General features: G+C 32.7%; 2 protein-coding genes across 3 annotated transcripts; both read left to right on the forward strand.

Annotated features, from left to right (window-relative positions):
* The first annotated feature begins 1346 nt into the window (after window positions 1-1346).
* Window positions 1347-5266, forward strand: LOC133291168 (mediator of RNA polymerase II transcription subunit 28). The gene is made up of 4 exons (XM_061489378.1): window positions 1347-1515; window positions 2328-2513; window positions 4592-4704; window positions 4804-5266. The coding sequence occupies exons 2-4, from the start codon at window positions 2336-2338 to the stop codon at window positions 4936-4938; spliced, it is 426 nt and encodes a 141-aa protein (XP_061345362.1). The 5' UTR covers window positions 1347-1515; window positions 2328-2335; the 3' UTR covers window positions 4939-5266.
* Window positions 5267-8442: 3176 nt separating this feature from the next.
* LOC133290125 (neutral/alkaline invertase 3, chloroplastic-like) lies at window positions 8443-14243 on the forward strand. 2 transcript variants are annotated; one of them, XM_061488185.1, is made up of 7 exons: window positions 8443-8596; window positions 9242-9998; window positions 10564-10729; window positions 10832-11043; window positions 12637-13130; window positions 13222-13270; window positions 13572-14243. In XM_061488185.1, exons 2-7 carry the CDS (start codon window positions 9285-9287, stop codon window positions 13887-13889), a joined length of 1953 nt encoding a protein of 650 aa, XP_061344169.1. In that variant the 5' UTR covers window positions 8443-8596; window positions 9242-9284; the 3' UTR covers window positions 13890-14243. The 2 variants fall into 2 exon arrangements, with proteins under 2 accessions (XP_061344169.1, XP_061344171.1); XM_061488187.1 differs by lacking the exon at window positions 8443-8596 and having other exon boundaries at window positions 9358-9472; window positions 9549-9998.
* The last annotated feature ends 4082 nt before the right edge of the window (window positions 14244-18325 follow it).

Below are 18325 nucleotides of genomic sequence, written 5' to 3' on the forward strand. Positions count from 1 at the left end.
TTAAAACCAAGCAGGTGCTGGCATAGGAGTGGCTATGCCACTTCCTAAATCTCTCCTCCTCCATAGTTGCATTGGCTGGTCATCACGTCATCTTCCTTGTCATCCCCTTCAGAACCATTTTTTTTTTTTTGCAAGTACATAGAACATGGGCGATTAATGTAACATGTTTGCTTTTGAAGCCATTCACCAAACCTGAAATTCACGTGGGTTACCGATTTCGTTTCAGTTTTGGTTTTATTCAGAGGATGAGAGGAAGCGCTTGCATTTCATAGAACCAAAGTTCTATGAATTTCAATGTCTCCAACAAAGAAAAGCATCCATCTTTAACCATTACACAACACAGAAGTGCAAAATGACATAGATCCGGTAAGCCAAATTGAGAAAAAGAACCAAGTTAGCTTAGAATTTACATTTAAAAAATCACATTAAACACATGAAATGATATAAGTTTATCGTGCTCATATCATATCATACCTTTATCTAGTCGTCTTATCCTATCTTATCCATCAAATGAGCTGTAAAAATACCAATGAGTCATGCCCATATCGCAGCCTAAAAAAACCAAACACATGAAAGAAATTTAAAGAAAAAAAGTGTAGATGTTTTTGCCTTTAACCTCTCACAAGTTGGGTATGCGTTATATGAATCCGGGTTTAGCCAATTTGTTTATTAGTGTCGCAAATTACACTAAAAAACTTCAACGTGTGCCTTGAACACAGTTGAGTTTTCCTTAATGTACTGGCCGTGCATGAAGGTATGTCAAATAAAGAGTATATTATACTACACAATAGAAGGGCGACTTCATAGTTACTTTTTTTTTGTGGTGGTTACTTAGTTGTAAAATTTAAAGAGATATGTTATAGGTTTGGGTCCAAATCTTGAGCTAGCATTCAAGGAAATTAAATTCCTCTAAATGCGTAATATTAATTTAGGAAATGAATCCCCACAATTATTCGGAAAAGAATGTGTTTATTATTGCAAAATCTATTTCGATAATAATACTCCCATTAAAAAAAAGGATATATTATACACTCATTGTTAATGGTAGAGTCATTTCTATAAATTACTTTTAAATATATTTTTTATTTATTAAATTAATTAGATTTTCATTCATATGCATTAGAAACTTTTTTCAAATACAACTCAATAATTTTTAAGTAAATACTGTATCATAATAAAAATATAATATTAAATATAAATATATATTCAACTCATACTTTAATTAATAACATTTTTATTCGTCAATTCACATTTAATTGAAAGGATTATAAAAAAAATCAATTTAATAAAAATGTTAACAGACAATTTAAAACTTAAGTAACATTCTACGAAGTAATTTCAGAGGAACAAGCCAAATTAGGTTTTCCAAGCAAAATCAGAAATCCCCAATCTGTGTTCCTTTCGGTCACTGACGCGAGCAATCTCGCCGGTCGCCATCACTCCAGCCGCCGTCTCGCCGGTTTTCATCACCCCACGCCGCCGTCTCGCCGGAAAGACGCAACCAACAACGCCCACGTGAGTCTCCTACACTCCTGTCCATATTGCTACCGTTACTGACACTGATAATGTATATGAGCAGTGCCATAATAGATGAAATTGTATTTTCAAAATGTCCCTAACAATAGAGTATAGAGTGTTGAAATAAGAGTGTTGTTAGCATTTCTCTTTTCTTTTTTCTGGTTATTGGGTCATGGATTTAGTTAATTGGATCCTTCACGAACGTAGCGAGTGAGAAGAGCATCTTTTAGCTTCATTTGTTCATTCAGTATTTGGCTTTCTTAGGAATATGCTTGATTGAGTGCGGACTTAGGGGCTTGGCAGAAAAAATATGCTTGATTCAGTATTTTTTTTGTGTTTTCACTATTTATTTAATATGTATATTCCTTTAAAATATGGATGGAAAATAGCCAAGGTGGTTATGTGTTAACACTCAGAGCAAATCACAGGGAGGTGAAGTGTCAAATTTTATACCACATTGGGGTGTAGTTCTTTTGAGCCATGGCAGAAAGGGCTAACTGTATTTTCCCCCCAAAAAATATCCATTTATTTATTTATTACATGTTAATGACCAAGGAAAAAATTCCACATAAACCTAACATAAGGAATAAATTTCAGAATGAAAAACACAAATTTTCTTTATAGAACTTTTTTTCTTTTTGAATTTTTTTCTACTATATATGTATATATTTAAAATTTTATGGCATGAGAAATGGAGCCTTATATTATCGAGCATTCATTTCTTTTTATCAAATTTATATATACATATATATATAAAATTCTGGGGACGGTAGAATTTTTGTTAATCCTGTATTTTCCTTGGCAAGCAGAAAGGCATATGGGTGATAGGCAAGTAGTTGACCAACAGCACACAGTTGATCCGCAGCTGCCATCTTCTCCTCCCTCAAAGGATGATATGGTTTCGTGTGTTATGGCTTTGGAGGCTGCTTTGCTTCCCTGTTTGCCAGCCAGAGAACTTCAAGCAATAGACCGGTCTCCCCACCCTTCGCATCAAAGTGAGTAACTGCAAGTCTTCAAATTTCTGATTTTGATACCCTATATTTGAAGTGAAATTATAGGTTAGGTTAATGATTCTGATATGTAAACAGAAATTAATGGTCCTGGGCCCTTCAAAGTCTATACTAGAAGGCATAAATAGATGGGTTTTATGTTTATCATGTAACATGATATAACATCACTTTCCTACACACACATTAAAGAGGTGGGGTCCACATGTTTTTCTTTCTCTTTCATCATTCCACTTTCTCTCTCCATTTTTGTGTGTGTGTTGGAAACAACACTTAAATCATGTAACATAACACTAATAAAACCCTAAATAGATATCAGTAGCAGCAGTTGGTTAGTGCATTATGTGATAATAATCACTGAAGTGGTTACTGTCTGATGTAGGCAGTTTTTAGGAGTTCGTTAATGTATGGTGTAGGCAGTTTCTTATGAAAACAGTTCTGCTTTGGTAGTTAGGGGCAGTTATTGAATTGTAATAATAAGAGGACAAATCCTTAATTAAGAGGTAGGAAATTGGTTGATTAAGAAGTAGAAGACTGAGAACTTGTTCTCAAAGAAGGAGATTACTCCTTGAAGGGGAAATTATCTCTTGTATTATTGACCAAATCAATAAAGCAGTTTGCATTCACAGAAATAGTATTCATCTAATTATAATTGCTATATTGCGCTATAGCAGAGTTGCGTTGCGGCGGCCGGTTGCCACAGACCGTGCCGCGACGGTCAGGCGAAGTGTAACGGATATAGCGGCCGCTATTGCGCCGCTAGTTTCTGCAAAAGTGTTCTCGTTGTAGAAGGAAGAGATTTACAACTTAGATACAAGTGATAGTGAAGATGAAGATTTGGATGTTCATGATTTTAATTATGATTAGTTCCTTAAGTTCTTTGATTTTGACATTTCACTTAAGTGGCAATTTGAATTTTGACTAATTCTGCCACTTTATTTTGTTGTGTTACATTATTTGAGACTTTAATTCCTTCAATTTGCTTATGATTTGAATTTTAATATTTGAAATCATTTATGTTTGAGTTTGAGATTCTTCAAATTTGTTTTTTATGTCACATTTTCATATTTTAAGTTTTATATTTGTGGAGTACACTTTAGGGTATCACTTAAATACACTTTGCACAGTAGCGTTGTAGCGCTACCCGCTGTAGCGCTATAGCAGTTTGGAGGGTCAGCCGCTACGCGTTGCTATCCGAGATTAATAAGTATGATTTCAAGTTATTTTATTATTATTTAGTTACTGAATTTCAGTTATATGGAACCTGAAGCAAAATGTATTTGATATGCACAATGGTACCGCAATTTGAGAGGAATTATAATTGCTGTTTCTGTCTAGTCTCTGCATGTTATTAACGGGAGACCTTTTGTGTCATGAGTGGATGAATATGACATCATATACCATGTGATAATTTCGAGGTATTATTTTAGATTGTTCAATGTGCAAGTTTGCATATATCGATCATCATGGCATGGGGAAGAAAAGAAGGGTGGTAAAAGGTTCCAACAGATTTTGCAGTTGATAAGTAAATTTGTAAAGAGCCGTATTTACATCAATAACCATTCATTGGCTTGATACAATCTAACCACGGAAATGACTGTAAATGACATATACTGATGTGTGATCTTTGGATAAAATTAAGTTTTCGATCTTTTTCCCATTTTTTTATTCCATATAATGTGGGGGCAAGGGCAAAGGGTTGCACTTAGTTAGACCTTGTTAGCTTTAACTTAAGTTCATATGGAACTCTTTCACTACAACCATAGCAGCGCTAAAACGAGCTATTGAAGTTAAATAGAAAGTGATCAGGTCACTGTGACGATACCATATAAAGTTTAACAGCAATTGCAAGACAAATTAAAGTTCACTATGTCCCAGAGCTTTAATTTACAGTGAGAAGAGAAATCTTGTCTTTGCTCTAGTCATCTGGTGGTAACTAATATATTTGGAAAATGGTTTTCTTATCTTGCACTGCATGGTGAACATAACTTACTATGTTACCAAACAGGCTTTCCTCGTTTGGGTGAATATTTTTTATTTATTATTATTATTATTTTTGTTTTCAGTCGATGTGGATAGGTATGCTAGAGATTTTATGGAGGCTGCCAAAAAGCTTCAGCTTTATTTTATCAGCCTGCAACGTGAGGATAAGCCAACAAAAGCTGAAATGCTTAGAAAGGTATGGTGACTACACTGAAATTATACTTTTCCTTCAGCACCTCATGTAGACCGTGTAATATTGTCATCTAAACTTTTGCTGCGTGTCTTTTCTAAGCAGGATATTGCTCTGATGGAAGAAGAACTTAACATTAAAACTGAGCTGATTAAAAAACAAGATAATTTAATTCAGGAGTGGAAAAAAGAGTTGAAAGATCAGCTGGACAAACACAGTATTGAGTTGGACAGGGTTTAGCGGAAGTTTGTGCTCATTTTCTCTTTGAATATTTAAAATTTCGGTGGCACATTTGTGGTATATATTTCTTTCTCTCTCCTTGTCCTCTAGTATTGCTTCATTGCGTGACTTACCACTCCATAGCATGGATACCAACCACACTTGTACTAAGCAGTTTATAAAATATATCTTCTCGGGGGAAGTGATAACCGATAAATGGAAAAAATCATTTTTATGCTACATGAGATAAATTTTTTCTTCTACACACCTTTCGATAATTATGTCATCTTTTTTTTTTTTCTTTTTTTAGGTGGTGGAACTTACAAGTTTGTCTCTATGATATGAAATAATTTATCTTCTTTAACATGATATTGATAAAACCATTGATAAATAGCCACAAAATGTGTGATTTCTAGTGCTTCAGCACCACGAAGTACTCATGCTTGTGCTCCTGTTATCAAATATAGTAAAAAATAATATTTTTATATTTATTTTCACTCATATTCCATTTTTTTCTTTTTTGGGGGAGGAAGTTCTCCAAAATGTGATATATAATGACAATAGTCAAATCATCCAAATTGGATTAAGAGAAACGCTGATGAATATTGGGACCCCTGTAAAAATAGCAAGGCAAAAAGCTACAAGGAAAACAGGGATTGCAAATAGGATCTCATCAAATGTAGATTGTCCTCTGTTACAGTACAGCATTGCATCATTTCTCTCTCGCAAACATAAAAACTTTCTAATGCTTCATCGCGAGATTGAATTGCATCTCATCCATGCATCCATGTGCATCATCCTGAATTTCTGCATACGAAGGCACTGGTGAACCGTGTAATGCTTGTAAAATCTTGGCCTTTCTATTTTCATTGAGAAGTCATTTATGGTGGACATGGTAATAGGTAGTGTTTGGTTTATGGTTTATTTTGGGATTGATGGGAAAGTGTAAGTGGATATTGGAAAATATCACGTTTGGTTCAGGTTTTTTCAAAAAATACTAGGCAAATAGGATAGATGGAAAAATGACTTTTGTGTTGATTTTTGGATGAAATTCACTGTTATAGAATACCACTTGAGATGTGGTATTTTGAGATAACAAGTGAAAAAACAGGTGCAAAGTTTCTTCCGAACATAGATTTTGCATATTTAAATAAATTTTCCTGGTAATATTTTGGCCAACCAAACAATTTTTTTTACATTTTCTTACTAAATTCACTTTCCAACCATTTCCCTATCAATTACATTTCTCTAGTAAAAAAAAATTTCTCCCGAATCAATCAACATTACCTTAGAGAATAATATAAATCATTAAAAAGGTCTTTATCCAACACTTTAAGGTTTTGGGTTGAAGTGGTTTCTTACATGGTATCAGAGCTTCAATAACCACAAGGTCACGAGTTTGATCCTCACTGCTCCTCACTTTCAAGTGGAATTAAATAAAAAACACAAAAGGTAAATAAAAATTGGACCTGTGCAATATTCACACTTCAAGCCCAAATGGCTCTTGCGTGAGGGGATGTGTTAGAGAATAATATAAATCAGTAAAAAAGATTTTTACTCAATATCTTAAGATTTTGTGTTGAAGTGGTTCCTTACAACATCATCTCTCACAAAACTCACCGTTTCACGTAGTCCTCTTTTTTATTTGTATTTTTTCTCGTTTTACTTCTCTGTCACTTTCTTTGAAAGGGTGTTCCCATAGCTGCCGCAGTCCTATGGTGGCAAGTTTGTTTGGGTTGAAATGTCGTAACAAGAAGATAGATTGACGTTTCTTTCCTCTCTCTTACAGCAAATCAATTTGCTTAAACTTGTTTTGGGTGGAAAACCAAAATTTATATGTTGCATGAGACAGTGCAAGAATTTTTTATTTTTTTTTCTCTTTTCTTTTTAACGGGTATTATCTTATTTCATTTTTTGTGCATTGAATTTTTTCATACAACACAAAAAATATATTTCTCAATTTATAAACGTGTACAAGTATAAAAGTCAAATAAACTCAGAGAACTAAAACGAGCTGGCAAACGTGGAAAGTATAATAGAAGAAATTAAGGAAATGGGAGGAACAGAGAAAGACACCCAAAACAATGCTAGAATAAATTATTCACGAGAGGTAGAAAGAGCTCAAAGAAGGGGTTGGTACTATATGTTCAAAGAAAAATGGAAATTATTATTTGATTGTGTTCTGTTTTTTTTTTTTTTTTGGTAAAGTAGTTAATAAAATAAAATTTTTCTGTATTTTTTTATTTTAAAAGTTAAAATTAAAAATACAAAACAGAAATAACTGAAATATATTTTTGAAATTTTATTTTAAAAATTAAATATAATTTTTAGAATTATTTTTACAAAACTAGCATTATCAAATTATTATTTTTTTATCTTTTACTCTAAAAATTAAAAAAAATATTTTTGAAAATAGAATTCAAATTTTCCTCTTAGCATTAATTTATATTTAGTGGCTTTACTGAACTCATTTTAAGTATGCAAGTAATCTCTTTCTCTTGGCATTAGGTGGAATTCTATTTTTTTCCCTGTTCATATAATTTGTTGTAAAAAATTAAATTAGTTTTCGAAAATTAAAATTAACGGCAAATCCCTCGGTGTATAAGTTTTCCGACTATCAAAACTTAAATATTAATTTAAAATAATTAAAATTAAAATTTTTTAAACAGTTATTACAATAATAAATAAAGGGTAAAGCTACCATCATGTAACATAATTTAAACAAACTTTCCTACTTAAACAAAAATGTATGTGGGTCCCATACATGTAATAAAAATAAAAAGTAAAAAATGATGGTGCGAAAACCAATGAGTCAGTAGGTAAAAAATCTTATATCATGTTACATGATACTCCTTTTCCCTATAAATAAATGATTATAAAGATAGAATATTCTTATTACCAAATATTCCTATCCGTTGGAACTCACTTTTCATTAGACAATCTTTGAAAAGTCTCCGAAGATAGAAAAAAAAAATAACTTTTGATTACTACCGTAATACATAGTTATATTAGATTGATAGTATAGTAGTAGTAGAAACATTTAGTAGTAAAAATATCTTACCTCATGATTATAAATGACTAAGATCAAATTTTCTTTCGCTCCAAAGAATAAGAAGGGAGAAGGATATAATTATCGCTATAAAAGTTTACTAACCTTACAATTAATTTAATTATCGTTGATTTTCTTCAATATAATAGTTAAAATTTATTGAAAATTATTGGATCGCTTTTATTGATTAATTTTTAATTTTTAATAAATTATAACCGTTAGATTAATAAAAATTAATACTAATTAAATTAATTATAAGAATCATAAATATAAGCTACCCCAACAAGACATCCCAAAATTTGGTTTTTTTGAGGCACACAAAATCCCTGTTTTCTTTTATTAATTTTTGAGGCTCACAGTTTCTGTCAGAAAGTCATGTGCCATAAAGACAAAAGCGAAGGAAAAGAAAAAAATCGTCACTACAAAATATGTATGAAAATGAAAGGGAAACTGCAAAAAGAAAACAAAGTAAACCAGAGGTTGGTAAGAATTAAAAATATAAATAATAATAATAATAATAAAAATGGTGCGAGCAATAACATGAGGTCTTTTATCATGATACGTTTTCTTTCTCTGTAATTATAATATCTGAAGATCCACGACAGTATCAGTGCTCTTGTGCGGTCAAAGGTTCGTTAAACTCTCTCCATTTGCTTTAACTTAGTGTTATACTTTCCTCAATTCCAGATTTTGTGGGCACCCACAAAGTTTTTTTTGGATCATTCTTGCAAATTTAGGTGTGTCTTGTAAATATTCTTGTAATGACGTGTGTTAATATGTTCTTGATTTTTATTTTTCTGTTAAATTCCTTTACCTCTGAATTCCGGTTTAGTTAGTTAGCATCTAATTTTATTGTTTTTGTTTCAGTTTTTGAATTACGTGTTTATGATTAAATTGGATTTGATTTTGGTTCAGTTTCGGCTAAGTTAATGTTAATTCTCGAATTTCACTTTCCAAACTGTTGTTCTGATGTCATTTGAGCAGGCATTTCCCGGTTAGTGGTGTGACTGTGATCTTTATTTGGTTTTTGAGAAAACTTTGTTTTTTGTTTTTCTTTATTTTTTCCTTCATTTTCTGGTTTTGTTGAAGCAAATGAGTTAAATTTCAGATATGGCTTTACAATATACTATTTCTTCTCCTCTTCCAAATTGCAAGCTCCTGATATTATCTTCTAACCTTTTAATAATTGAAATTCTCATGTTAGTGTCATCCAATTTTGCTGAATACTCCTTATAAGGAGTTCTTACTTGGTTGTAATCTGAATGTACCCTACAGGAAGCAAAATTTAAGCTGGTATAGTTCCTTCTTGTAAAGCAGCATGTCCTCGGGTACCTTCAAAGCTGCTTTTCAGGTTCTGTCAAGGGCTGTGCCTCAAACTGGGTACAATGTACCTTTTGTGAACTTTTCAGATTTAACATTACATTCCAAGTTTCAAGTAAAATGTATGAAGAAAAGATCCTCAAGGCATAGGAATTTAATCAAGTGTCCTAGCATGCTTCAAAATCAGTTAAGAACTCATCAATTTCACTGGATGGATGTCTGTTTCTGTGACTATCAGACTTATAGTCGTCCATGGTTGCAGACATGCAAATGCCAACAGGCTGAAAGTGCAAGTGGCATAACTGCAGGAGATGAAAATGGATCATGGTTTGTGAATAATGTTGAAACATCAAATTCGGTAAGCAATGCGATGAGTGCACAGCCTATTCAAGAGTTTCAAGATGTTCAACAGTTGAAACAAGAAAAGGAGGTTTTGACATCTAATGGTACAAATGGAACTATCACAGACATCTTTGACACAATTAGCCTCAACTCGTTTGAGGAAGAAGCTTGGGACCTACTAAGGGAGTCTGTAGTTTATTATTGTGGCAGTCCTATTGGAACTATTGCTGCAAAGGACCCAACAATTTCCAATGTTTTGAATTATGACCAGGTCTTTATTCGTGATTTCATTCCTTCTGGAATTGCTTTCCTATTGAAGGGGGAGTACGACATTGTTCGGAATTTTATCCTTTATACACTTCAGTTGCAGGTAATGTCTTGCTATTATAATACTGATAACTTGTCCTGGCAATAGTGCTAAATTTGATACAACTTGGTGCGCTTACTTTGCCGAGATATCTTTTTTTTCCATTTTTTATTTGATTGTGCTGAAGTATTGTGATTGTGCATTGTGTTTGTGTTTTTACAAAGTCATTTTAGTTTTATGTCCTACAAATCGAACTCTTGCTGTTTCTCCAAGTGCTCGTAAATTTTTTTGGAGAATAAAGTAAAATACTAATTTTCCTTTAAGAAACATGCTGAAAATGCTTGTGTCTGACAATTAATATTGATTTAATGGATGAATTGTCTGTGGATAGAATGCCTTAGGACCCTGTGCTGTACATGATTAATGGAAGGGGCATTAAATAGTACTTTTCATAAGCAATCTTTCTTTATTAGCACTTGTTTTGCTAGGACCCTTTACTGTATATAATTAATGGAGGGGAGGAAACAGCTATTGTGGGGAAGGGTGTGAGGTCCTGAAATTCTTGCGATGAGGTAACTTTGTTGTTTTTGTACACTTAAAGTCGTGAACCCACACATCCATATTTCAGAGCTGGGAGAAAACAATGGATTGTCATAGTCCAGGACAAGGTTTGATGCCTGCTAGTTTTAAGGTTCGGACAGTTCCTCTGGATGGTGATGATTCTGCAACAGAAGAGGTTTTGGATCCTGACTTTGGAGAGGCAGCCATTGGCCGTGTTGCTCCAGTTGATTCAGGTAAAATAACTAATCAGATCAGTAGAAATCTTTTTCACATAGCTGAAGAAACTTCCCATAATACTCCTTGGATTGCTGAACTTATTCTACATTTGATCTCAGGATTGTGGTGGATTATTTTAGTACGAGCATATGGAAAATGCTCTGGTGATCTATCAGTTCAGGAAAGAGTTGATGTGCAAACAGGAATTAAGATGATTTTGAGGTTGTGTCTTGCTGATGGCTTTGACATGTTCCCAACATTATTAGTAACTGATGGTTCTTGCATGATAGATCGAAGAATGGGAATTCATGGGCATCCTTTGGAGATTCAGGTATATAAGATTTTCGGTCTTTATTTAATTGTATGATATTATTAAATTATTACTTATTTAAGGCCAGAAAAGATAATCTACTGCTTATTCATGATTGTGCATTTGCATAGATAGGGGGAAAATGATGCACTTTACCAATTTGGTAAGGAGGAACAAATCTTCTTGTGCAAGATTGAGGACCAGCATTCCTATCCCTTATTCTTATTAGTGAAATGAGCTTTCTCTTCTTTTATTTTTGGTAAGGGGTTGGTGGTATGAGGCATCTTTTATGTATTTGAAAGTGGCTGCTATTATATCTTTTTATGCATGAAAGACATAAGGGATGTGAAAATTAATGTATATTAAGTTTTATGCTCATAAATAAAGGGACTACGCCCTAAGAGTTTAAATTGATTAGGTTGGAGTGCAAGCAGAACTCAAATACTTGTAGACAGCAGCAATAGTCAATTATCTGAAATAGATTAGAGTTCGTAAAATCATTATTTTTGGAAAAGAATTGTGATTAAATAAACTAAATATAAAGTACTATGGCATATTCAAAGACTGATTCATCAGAATGATAAATATTAGAATGCAATTGGGCTTAAAAAATTAAACCATTATATTATTGAAACTACAAAAAGGACACTTCTCTTTACATAGATTAGGGCTTTGCTGGTACATGAGCAGAAGGTTTCCATTACTCTTACTGTTTTGATATGCTCTTCAATAACACTGATTGATACTTTTTTTTTTTTTGGTACATGACACTGATTGATACTTGATAGTACATGATGCCTAACTTTGTAATGCTTAGAGGCCTGTTTCTTTTCTTTTTCTTTTTAAACTATCCTTATGGTAGTTAAGGGAAGTAGATACTTGTAACGAATTTTGTGTCTAAGAATAGATGCATCCGTTTGATATTTCCTAATGATTTTGCGTGTGGATTGACTGAAAATTTGAAAAACTCTCTCTCTCTCTCTCTCTCTCTCACACACACACAGAGATAGAGAACTTGAACTAGGAAAAGCTCTTGGAAATTTGTTCTTTACAACAATTAATAGACAAACAGATGTAAAGACACCAGACCTCTCGGCCTTCATCTTATACATCCGACTGTGTCCTTCTCAACTGCCTTTGATAAGCCATATGAGAACTCTGTAATTTCTCCTTTTCAACAATTAATAGACAAACAGAAGTAAAGACATCAGACCTCTCCGCCTTCATCTTATACATCTGACGTGTCCTTCTCAACTGCCTTTATTAAGCCATATGAGAACTTGTTGCTCTGCTGCATGTTGTATTTATGAAAAACTTTAAATAAATTAATTTTTCTTTCTGGGAAATGAGGGATCACGTGATAAAATTATGTAGGTGGTATGAATGGTTCTATGTTACCTACAAAAAATTCACTAATTACCAGAAACATTGAAGTTTATGTATTCTGTTTTAAAATTTTATTTTTGTCTCTTTTTGTCAAATAAATTTATTATTATTCTAAAGATAAAACTGTGTGTACCTAAGATGCTGACAATTAAAGATGAAATTAGTGATCCAGTAATCTTCCCTAATGTGTATTTTCGTTTGCTTTTTGTTTTATTTTTCTGTTTCTAGGCACTGTTTTATTCTGCTTTACTTTGTGCACGTGAGATGCTTGCTCCAGAGGATGGATCAGCTGATCTTATACGAGCACTGAACAATCGTCTCATAGCTCTTTCATTTCATATTAGAGAATATTATTGGATTGATATGAAAAAGTTAAATGAGATTTACCGTTACAAAACAGAGGAGTACTCATATGATGCAGTTAATAAGTTCAACATATACCCAGATCAGATTTCTCCTTGGTTAGTGGAATGGATGCCAAACAGAGGAGGCTATTTAATTGGTAACTTACAACCAGCCCACATGGATTTCCGATTTTTTTCACTTGGAAACTTGTGGTCTGTTGTAAACAGTTTGGCCACAGTGGAACAATCACATGCCATATTGGATCTTATTGAGGCCAAATGGTCAGATTTGGTGGCAGAGATGCCATTCAAGATTTGTTATCCTGCTCTTGAAGGTCAGGAGTGGCAGATAATCACAGGCAGTGATCCCAAGAACACGTACTGTATCTAATTTTGCTCTGCTTATGTTTTTCTAATATCTTATTATATTTTCATCAAATGATTATATTTATTTATTTATTTTTTGCAGGCCTTGGTCCTACCATAATGCAGGTTCTTGGCCAACACTGCTCTGGCAGGTTAGTTATAGTTAGGAACCCGCCTTGGAAATATAGAAAAAGAAAAGAATGACACATATTTGTTCACCATAGCTCTTATTATTATCTGTCTTATGTGAACTATCTTTCATCTAGGCATGTAACTGGATGAGCTTAGTTGTTTTTGTTTAGCAGTAAATGTCCCTTTTCCCTCCATCCATTTATTTCATGCACAGGCAAAACCCTTTTCATATAGCGTGGCTGGTTTCTTGATGTACGCATTGCAACTTGGAAACATAAGGTACAACTTACATGGTTTTAACATATAACATGCCCATTTCAGCTCACAGTTGCATGCATAAAGATGAATAGACCACATATTGCTGCAAAAGCTGTTGAAATTGCTGAGAGACGCATATCAAGAGACAAGTGGCCAGAATATTATGACACGAAGAGATCTCGATTCATTGGAAAGCAATCTCAATTATATCAGACTTGGTCAATTGCCGGATACCTTGTGGCGAAGATGCTGCTGGCAGACCCAAGTAGAGCAAACATACTGATAACTGAAGAGGATTCTGAACTTGTGAATGCCTTGATAAGTGCCAACCCAAGAGGAAAGCGTGGGCGGAAAAATTTGAAGCACACCTACATTGTATGAGTCTTCAATTGCAATTGATTCAGTTCTTTTTGGACAGCTGATTATTAGTTATGATCCAGTTCATTTATCTTCTGATTAGCAGCATATTATTCTAGAAACAGCGGGGATATTTCTGTAGTAGTTTGGGTTGGTTATGATAAAACTGTCTTATACACTAGAATATGTATATGTAATTGTGATGATGATGTCAATACTTCAGGATTGTAATTAGCATACAAAAGATACAACTAATCAGAGATGGTGAAGACTTATATACTAAGTCTCTAGAGAAAAACTAGCTTCCTCCTTTTGCATATCTGCTGATACACATTTCTGTAATTGCCATAGTCCATAACCTAATACAAATTTGTGTTACTGCCATGGTAAATGAATCTGAATTTGAAGAAAATGTGCAGTGGTACTAATAGAATTGAATGATAGAACTTGGGATCTTGGACAGTTGTTCTTGTGAATGTAAGTGATATGTGATTTGAAGTACATTGATTAGATAAAATGGATGTGACTGCTATCAGTAAAAGAAAAACTTAAAAGAAAATCCTGAGAGAGGAAGGATTGGACAGAGTTTAGGAGACCATTATGATCAATATTGGATATTAAATTATTCTCCGTTAAATTCTGACTTAGGATAATAGGGTAAGGATTATCATTATATACAGTTTTATTCTTACATATTTATGAATACAATCTTTAATGTGGTCTCTGTGCTTATCCCTCTAAATCTCAACCCCTAACATCTTTGATGAGTAGTTTCAGAAAAAAACATATATTTTATTATATTTTTTTTTAAAAAAATACTTTTGCTTATTAATTTCAAAACTATGTATGATTTGCATTCATGTTAAAATGGGTACATAAATAATTTTTCATATCTTGCTAATTTTTCATATCAAATTTCATAACAGAAAATATTTGATTTATAAATTAATTTTTATATTTAGTTAAAAAAATAAAATAAAATAAAATTTGGTTCTTTACAAAAAAGTGTCAGAAAATGTTAACCACATATTAAAAAATATTAAACACATATCGGAACATATCCAACACATGTCCGACACACATTTTTTATAAAAAAAAAACGTATCATTACTTGCTTGGCATAATCGCACCCTACATCTTCCCCTTATTCTCAGCTTGCATGAAATCTCTACTTGTTTTTTTTGGTACATGAAATCTCTACTTTCTATTGAACTGTAATTCAAACTATTGACTCAACTTGTCATTATTATATTATATACTTCATCCGAAAAATGAGACTTCGTACGCCTAATAAGGTCACCTAGAACATAATTGGTTTAGGTTGGATTTTCGAGTTAAACAAATCAACCTGAACAATATATAAACACCCCTGTCTTAACCGTATTTCAAAGAAAAGAAATCCCATTGCTTATTAATTCAGATCTATATATGACCACATTTATTTTGTAATGAGTATGTATGATTATAATATCTTTTCAACAATTAATTCCACTATACCTCAGTTGTTTAGTTTAAAGAATCAGCCATTCTAAAATCATAAATATGGAAGTTCAACGATTTAATATCAATTTTAATCCTTTTTATATGTATATATAGCTAGATGCTTTTGACATATATACTACTATAGAAGAACACATATCCGTGTCGAACATTTTGATAGGTACGACACGACAGGATCAATACATATGTATTATTCTCTTTCAAGAAGAAGCAAAGTAGCACGGACACTTTGATATAGTCACTATACTACTATAGAAGAACACATATCCGTGTCGAACATTTTATGGGTATTTCGAATATTCTTAGTTTTGCATTTTGTAACTTTTTTGTTTCTTGAATTTCTATATCATAATAATTTAATAAATAATTTAAGGGTTCATTTTTTTCTAAAAGTTAATGTAGATAACTTATCTACATTGAGCTTAAAACGACATCGTTTTGAGGCAGAAATCAAGGTATTTTTGTAATTATAATTTATTCCAGGGTTATAATAGTCTTTTTCATTATAATTTTTAACTCAAAATGACGTCGTTTTGAGAGTGAATGTAGATAATTTATCTACGTTAACTTTAGAAACATTAAAGCCATAATTTAATTTTGTTATGTTTACCATTATTTATGTTCATGCTAGTTTTTTTGCTAATTGTATATGTCAAATGTGTCAGGTACATATTATGTATGTCTTGGTTGATGCTTGAATAATTTTCTATTTATTAGAGTTTAAATTTGATTCACAGTCATTGTAAAGTTTTTTAACAATGATACATTGACACATTATCAAAAGAGTTAAACTTTTCAAGTAACGGTTGTGATTAACGGGTGTTCATAGGGCGAGTTTAATTTGACTCGAATCTGATCTAATTATATTCGGACTAATAAGAATTTAGGTACTCAAGCGACCTCTAAGAACACGTCTATGGTGGTGCTTCGGGATTCCAATGTACTGCATCTAAGATCAGAACGAGCTTGCCAGCGGACCACTGCCGTCCCATTCTTGAGTGAGCTGGAGTGTAGCCATCTTATCCACTGAACTAGCTAGAAGCTATCGCTTCGGGTCGAAGCACTAAAAGAAAAGGACCGGAATCAATGGAAAACAAGGATTACTGGGTGTGTTTGGTACAAGTATTTCAAAAGGATTATTGGTAAATTTTCTTTGGTAAACCCAATTACCATGTTTGGTAGAAGGAACAAAAATCAATTCCGGATATCCAAGGATTACCGGTAATTTGATTTATAAAGAAAAATCACTATTCAGATTACCAAAAATAATATGATAATTCAGAATACCAAGTAAAGGGAAAACACAATAATAAATTTTTGAGACAAAAATATCCCAAGTCCCAACACACATAAAAATCTAGGCCCAATCTATCAATTACAAAAGTAAAAATAGTTTGGGGTTATTTTGTAAAATAACCTCATATTTTAAGTCATATTTCGTTCTAAACCAAACATGGAATCAGTAATCTTTATCCAATATTTCCGATAATATTTTGGCGAACCAAACATATTTTTCGTAAGATTCCAAGTAAACTCAATTTCTATTGTATTCCCATTAATCGTGATTCTCGGATACCAAAAAATTTCTCTTATACCAAATACATCCTAAGTGATGTTCGAGATCATTGAGAACATCAATAAGTTAAGTACTAAAACTGCGGGAACCTATCAGGTTTCCTTTGAACTTCCATACCTTTTTTCGAGTAGTTCAAAGAAGATAGTGGGGTTAATCGTCCACCTATTGTAAATCGGCTAAATAATACACTATATATGTTGCGATTCAACAATTTTGGTCACATGTGAAAACCTTATTAAGTGCATGATTTATTCTTTTGCCCCTGTACAGAAAAAAAAGATTTATCTTTATATGGAAAACTTCTTATATATGATTATGAAATTAATATTTAGGTAGAAAAAATTTAAATGTTGGGTATATTGATTAATATGAGCCTATAAATAGACACGTATACAAAGCATCAAATAATACAATAATACAATAAGAATATATTCCCATTGTCTCTCTCTTATCTTCATATTTTTCTACTAATTATTTATATTTATTTTACAACTTATATTAATATAAACCAAGGTTTATTATTTATTGTTAACCGTGAAAATATTGTTTTAAAATAGGAAAATCATTGTCTTATGTTGTAGCAAGGAAAAGTTATTCGCAGCAATCCATTATAATTATGTATTAAAGGTAGTAGATAGTAATAATATTAAAATTATTTTTTTCTCTTTCCTCATACATTGTCGGCTGACGTGACAAAAAAATAATAATTTTATCATTATAACTATTTACTATCTATAGTACATAATTATAATGGGTTGCTACAAATATTGTGCCATATTCTAATAGGTTGATACAGTTCGAAGTGTAATCCAAACTGAACTTGGAAATACACTAGATCTAACCAGTGTTTTAAAACTCCGCCCCGCCTCCCGGGTTGATCCGGGTTAACCCCGACCCCTCTCCTCTGAGGGTTGGGGTCACAAATTGGAACCTATATGCATATCGACCCCTCCGACCCCCAAACCCCGACTGAGTTTCAGTAACTCCCAGGTTAGAGGGGTTAAATGGGGTCACTGCATTTTTTTTTTAAAAAAAAATCCCATGAAACAACATTGTTTTATTAAAAAAAAAATTGCAAATCTAAATCTAATCGTTCTCTTCTCTCCTAGCGATCTAGACGTCTTCAATCTTCACCTCGCTGCCGTGAATCTTCTAGAAAAGGTAAGAATTTTACTCATTCAAATGAAATCTTTACAATCATCGATGGAAAACAAAAACTCATTCTTACTTCCTTTAAATTTTCCTTTGTCAGGGACCTTCTCAAAAGAGGCAGAACCGGGTCAGCGTAATGACCCCATTAGAATATGAGTTTGATACTTTGGTATCTTGATACTTTAATTAGGTTGTGTAATATTGACTTGTGGTTGTAATTAGTGAATTGTGT

This window comes from Gastrolobium bilobum, unplaced genomic scaffold, assembly GCF_033153095.1.
Source record: "Gastrolobium bilobum isolate Gb01-03AN ecotype WA unplaced genomic scaffold, APGP_CSIRO_Gbil_v1 utg4377, whole genome shotgun sequence".
Taxonomy (NCBI): domain Eukaryota; kingdom Viridiplantae; phylum Streptophyta; class Magnoliopsida; order Fabales; family Fabaceae; genus Gastrolobium; species Gastrolobium bilobum.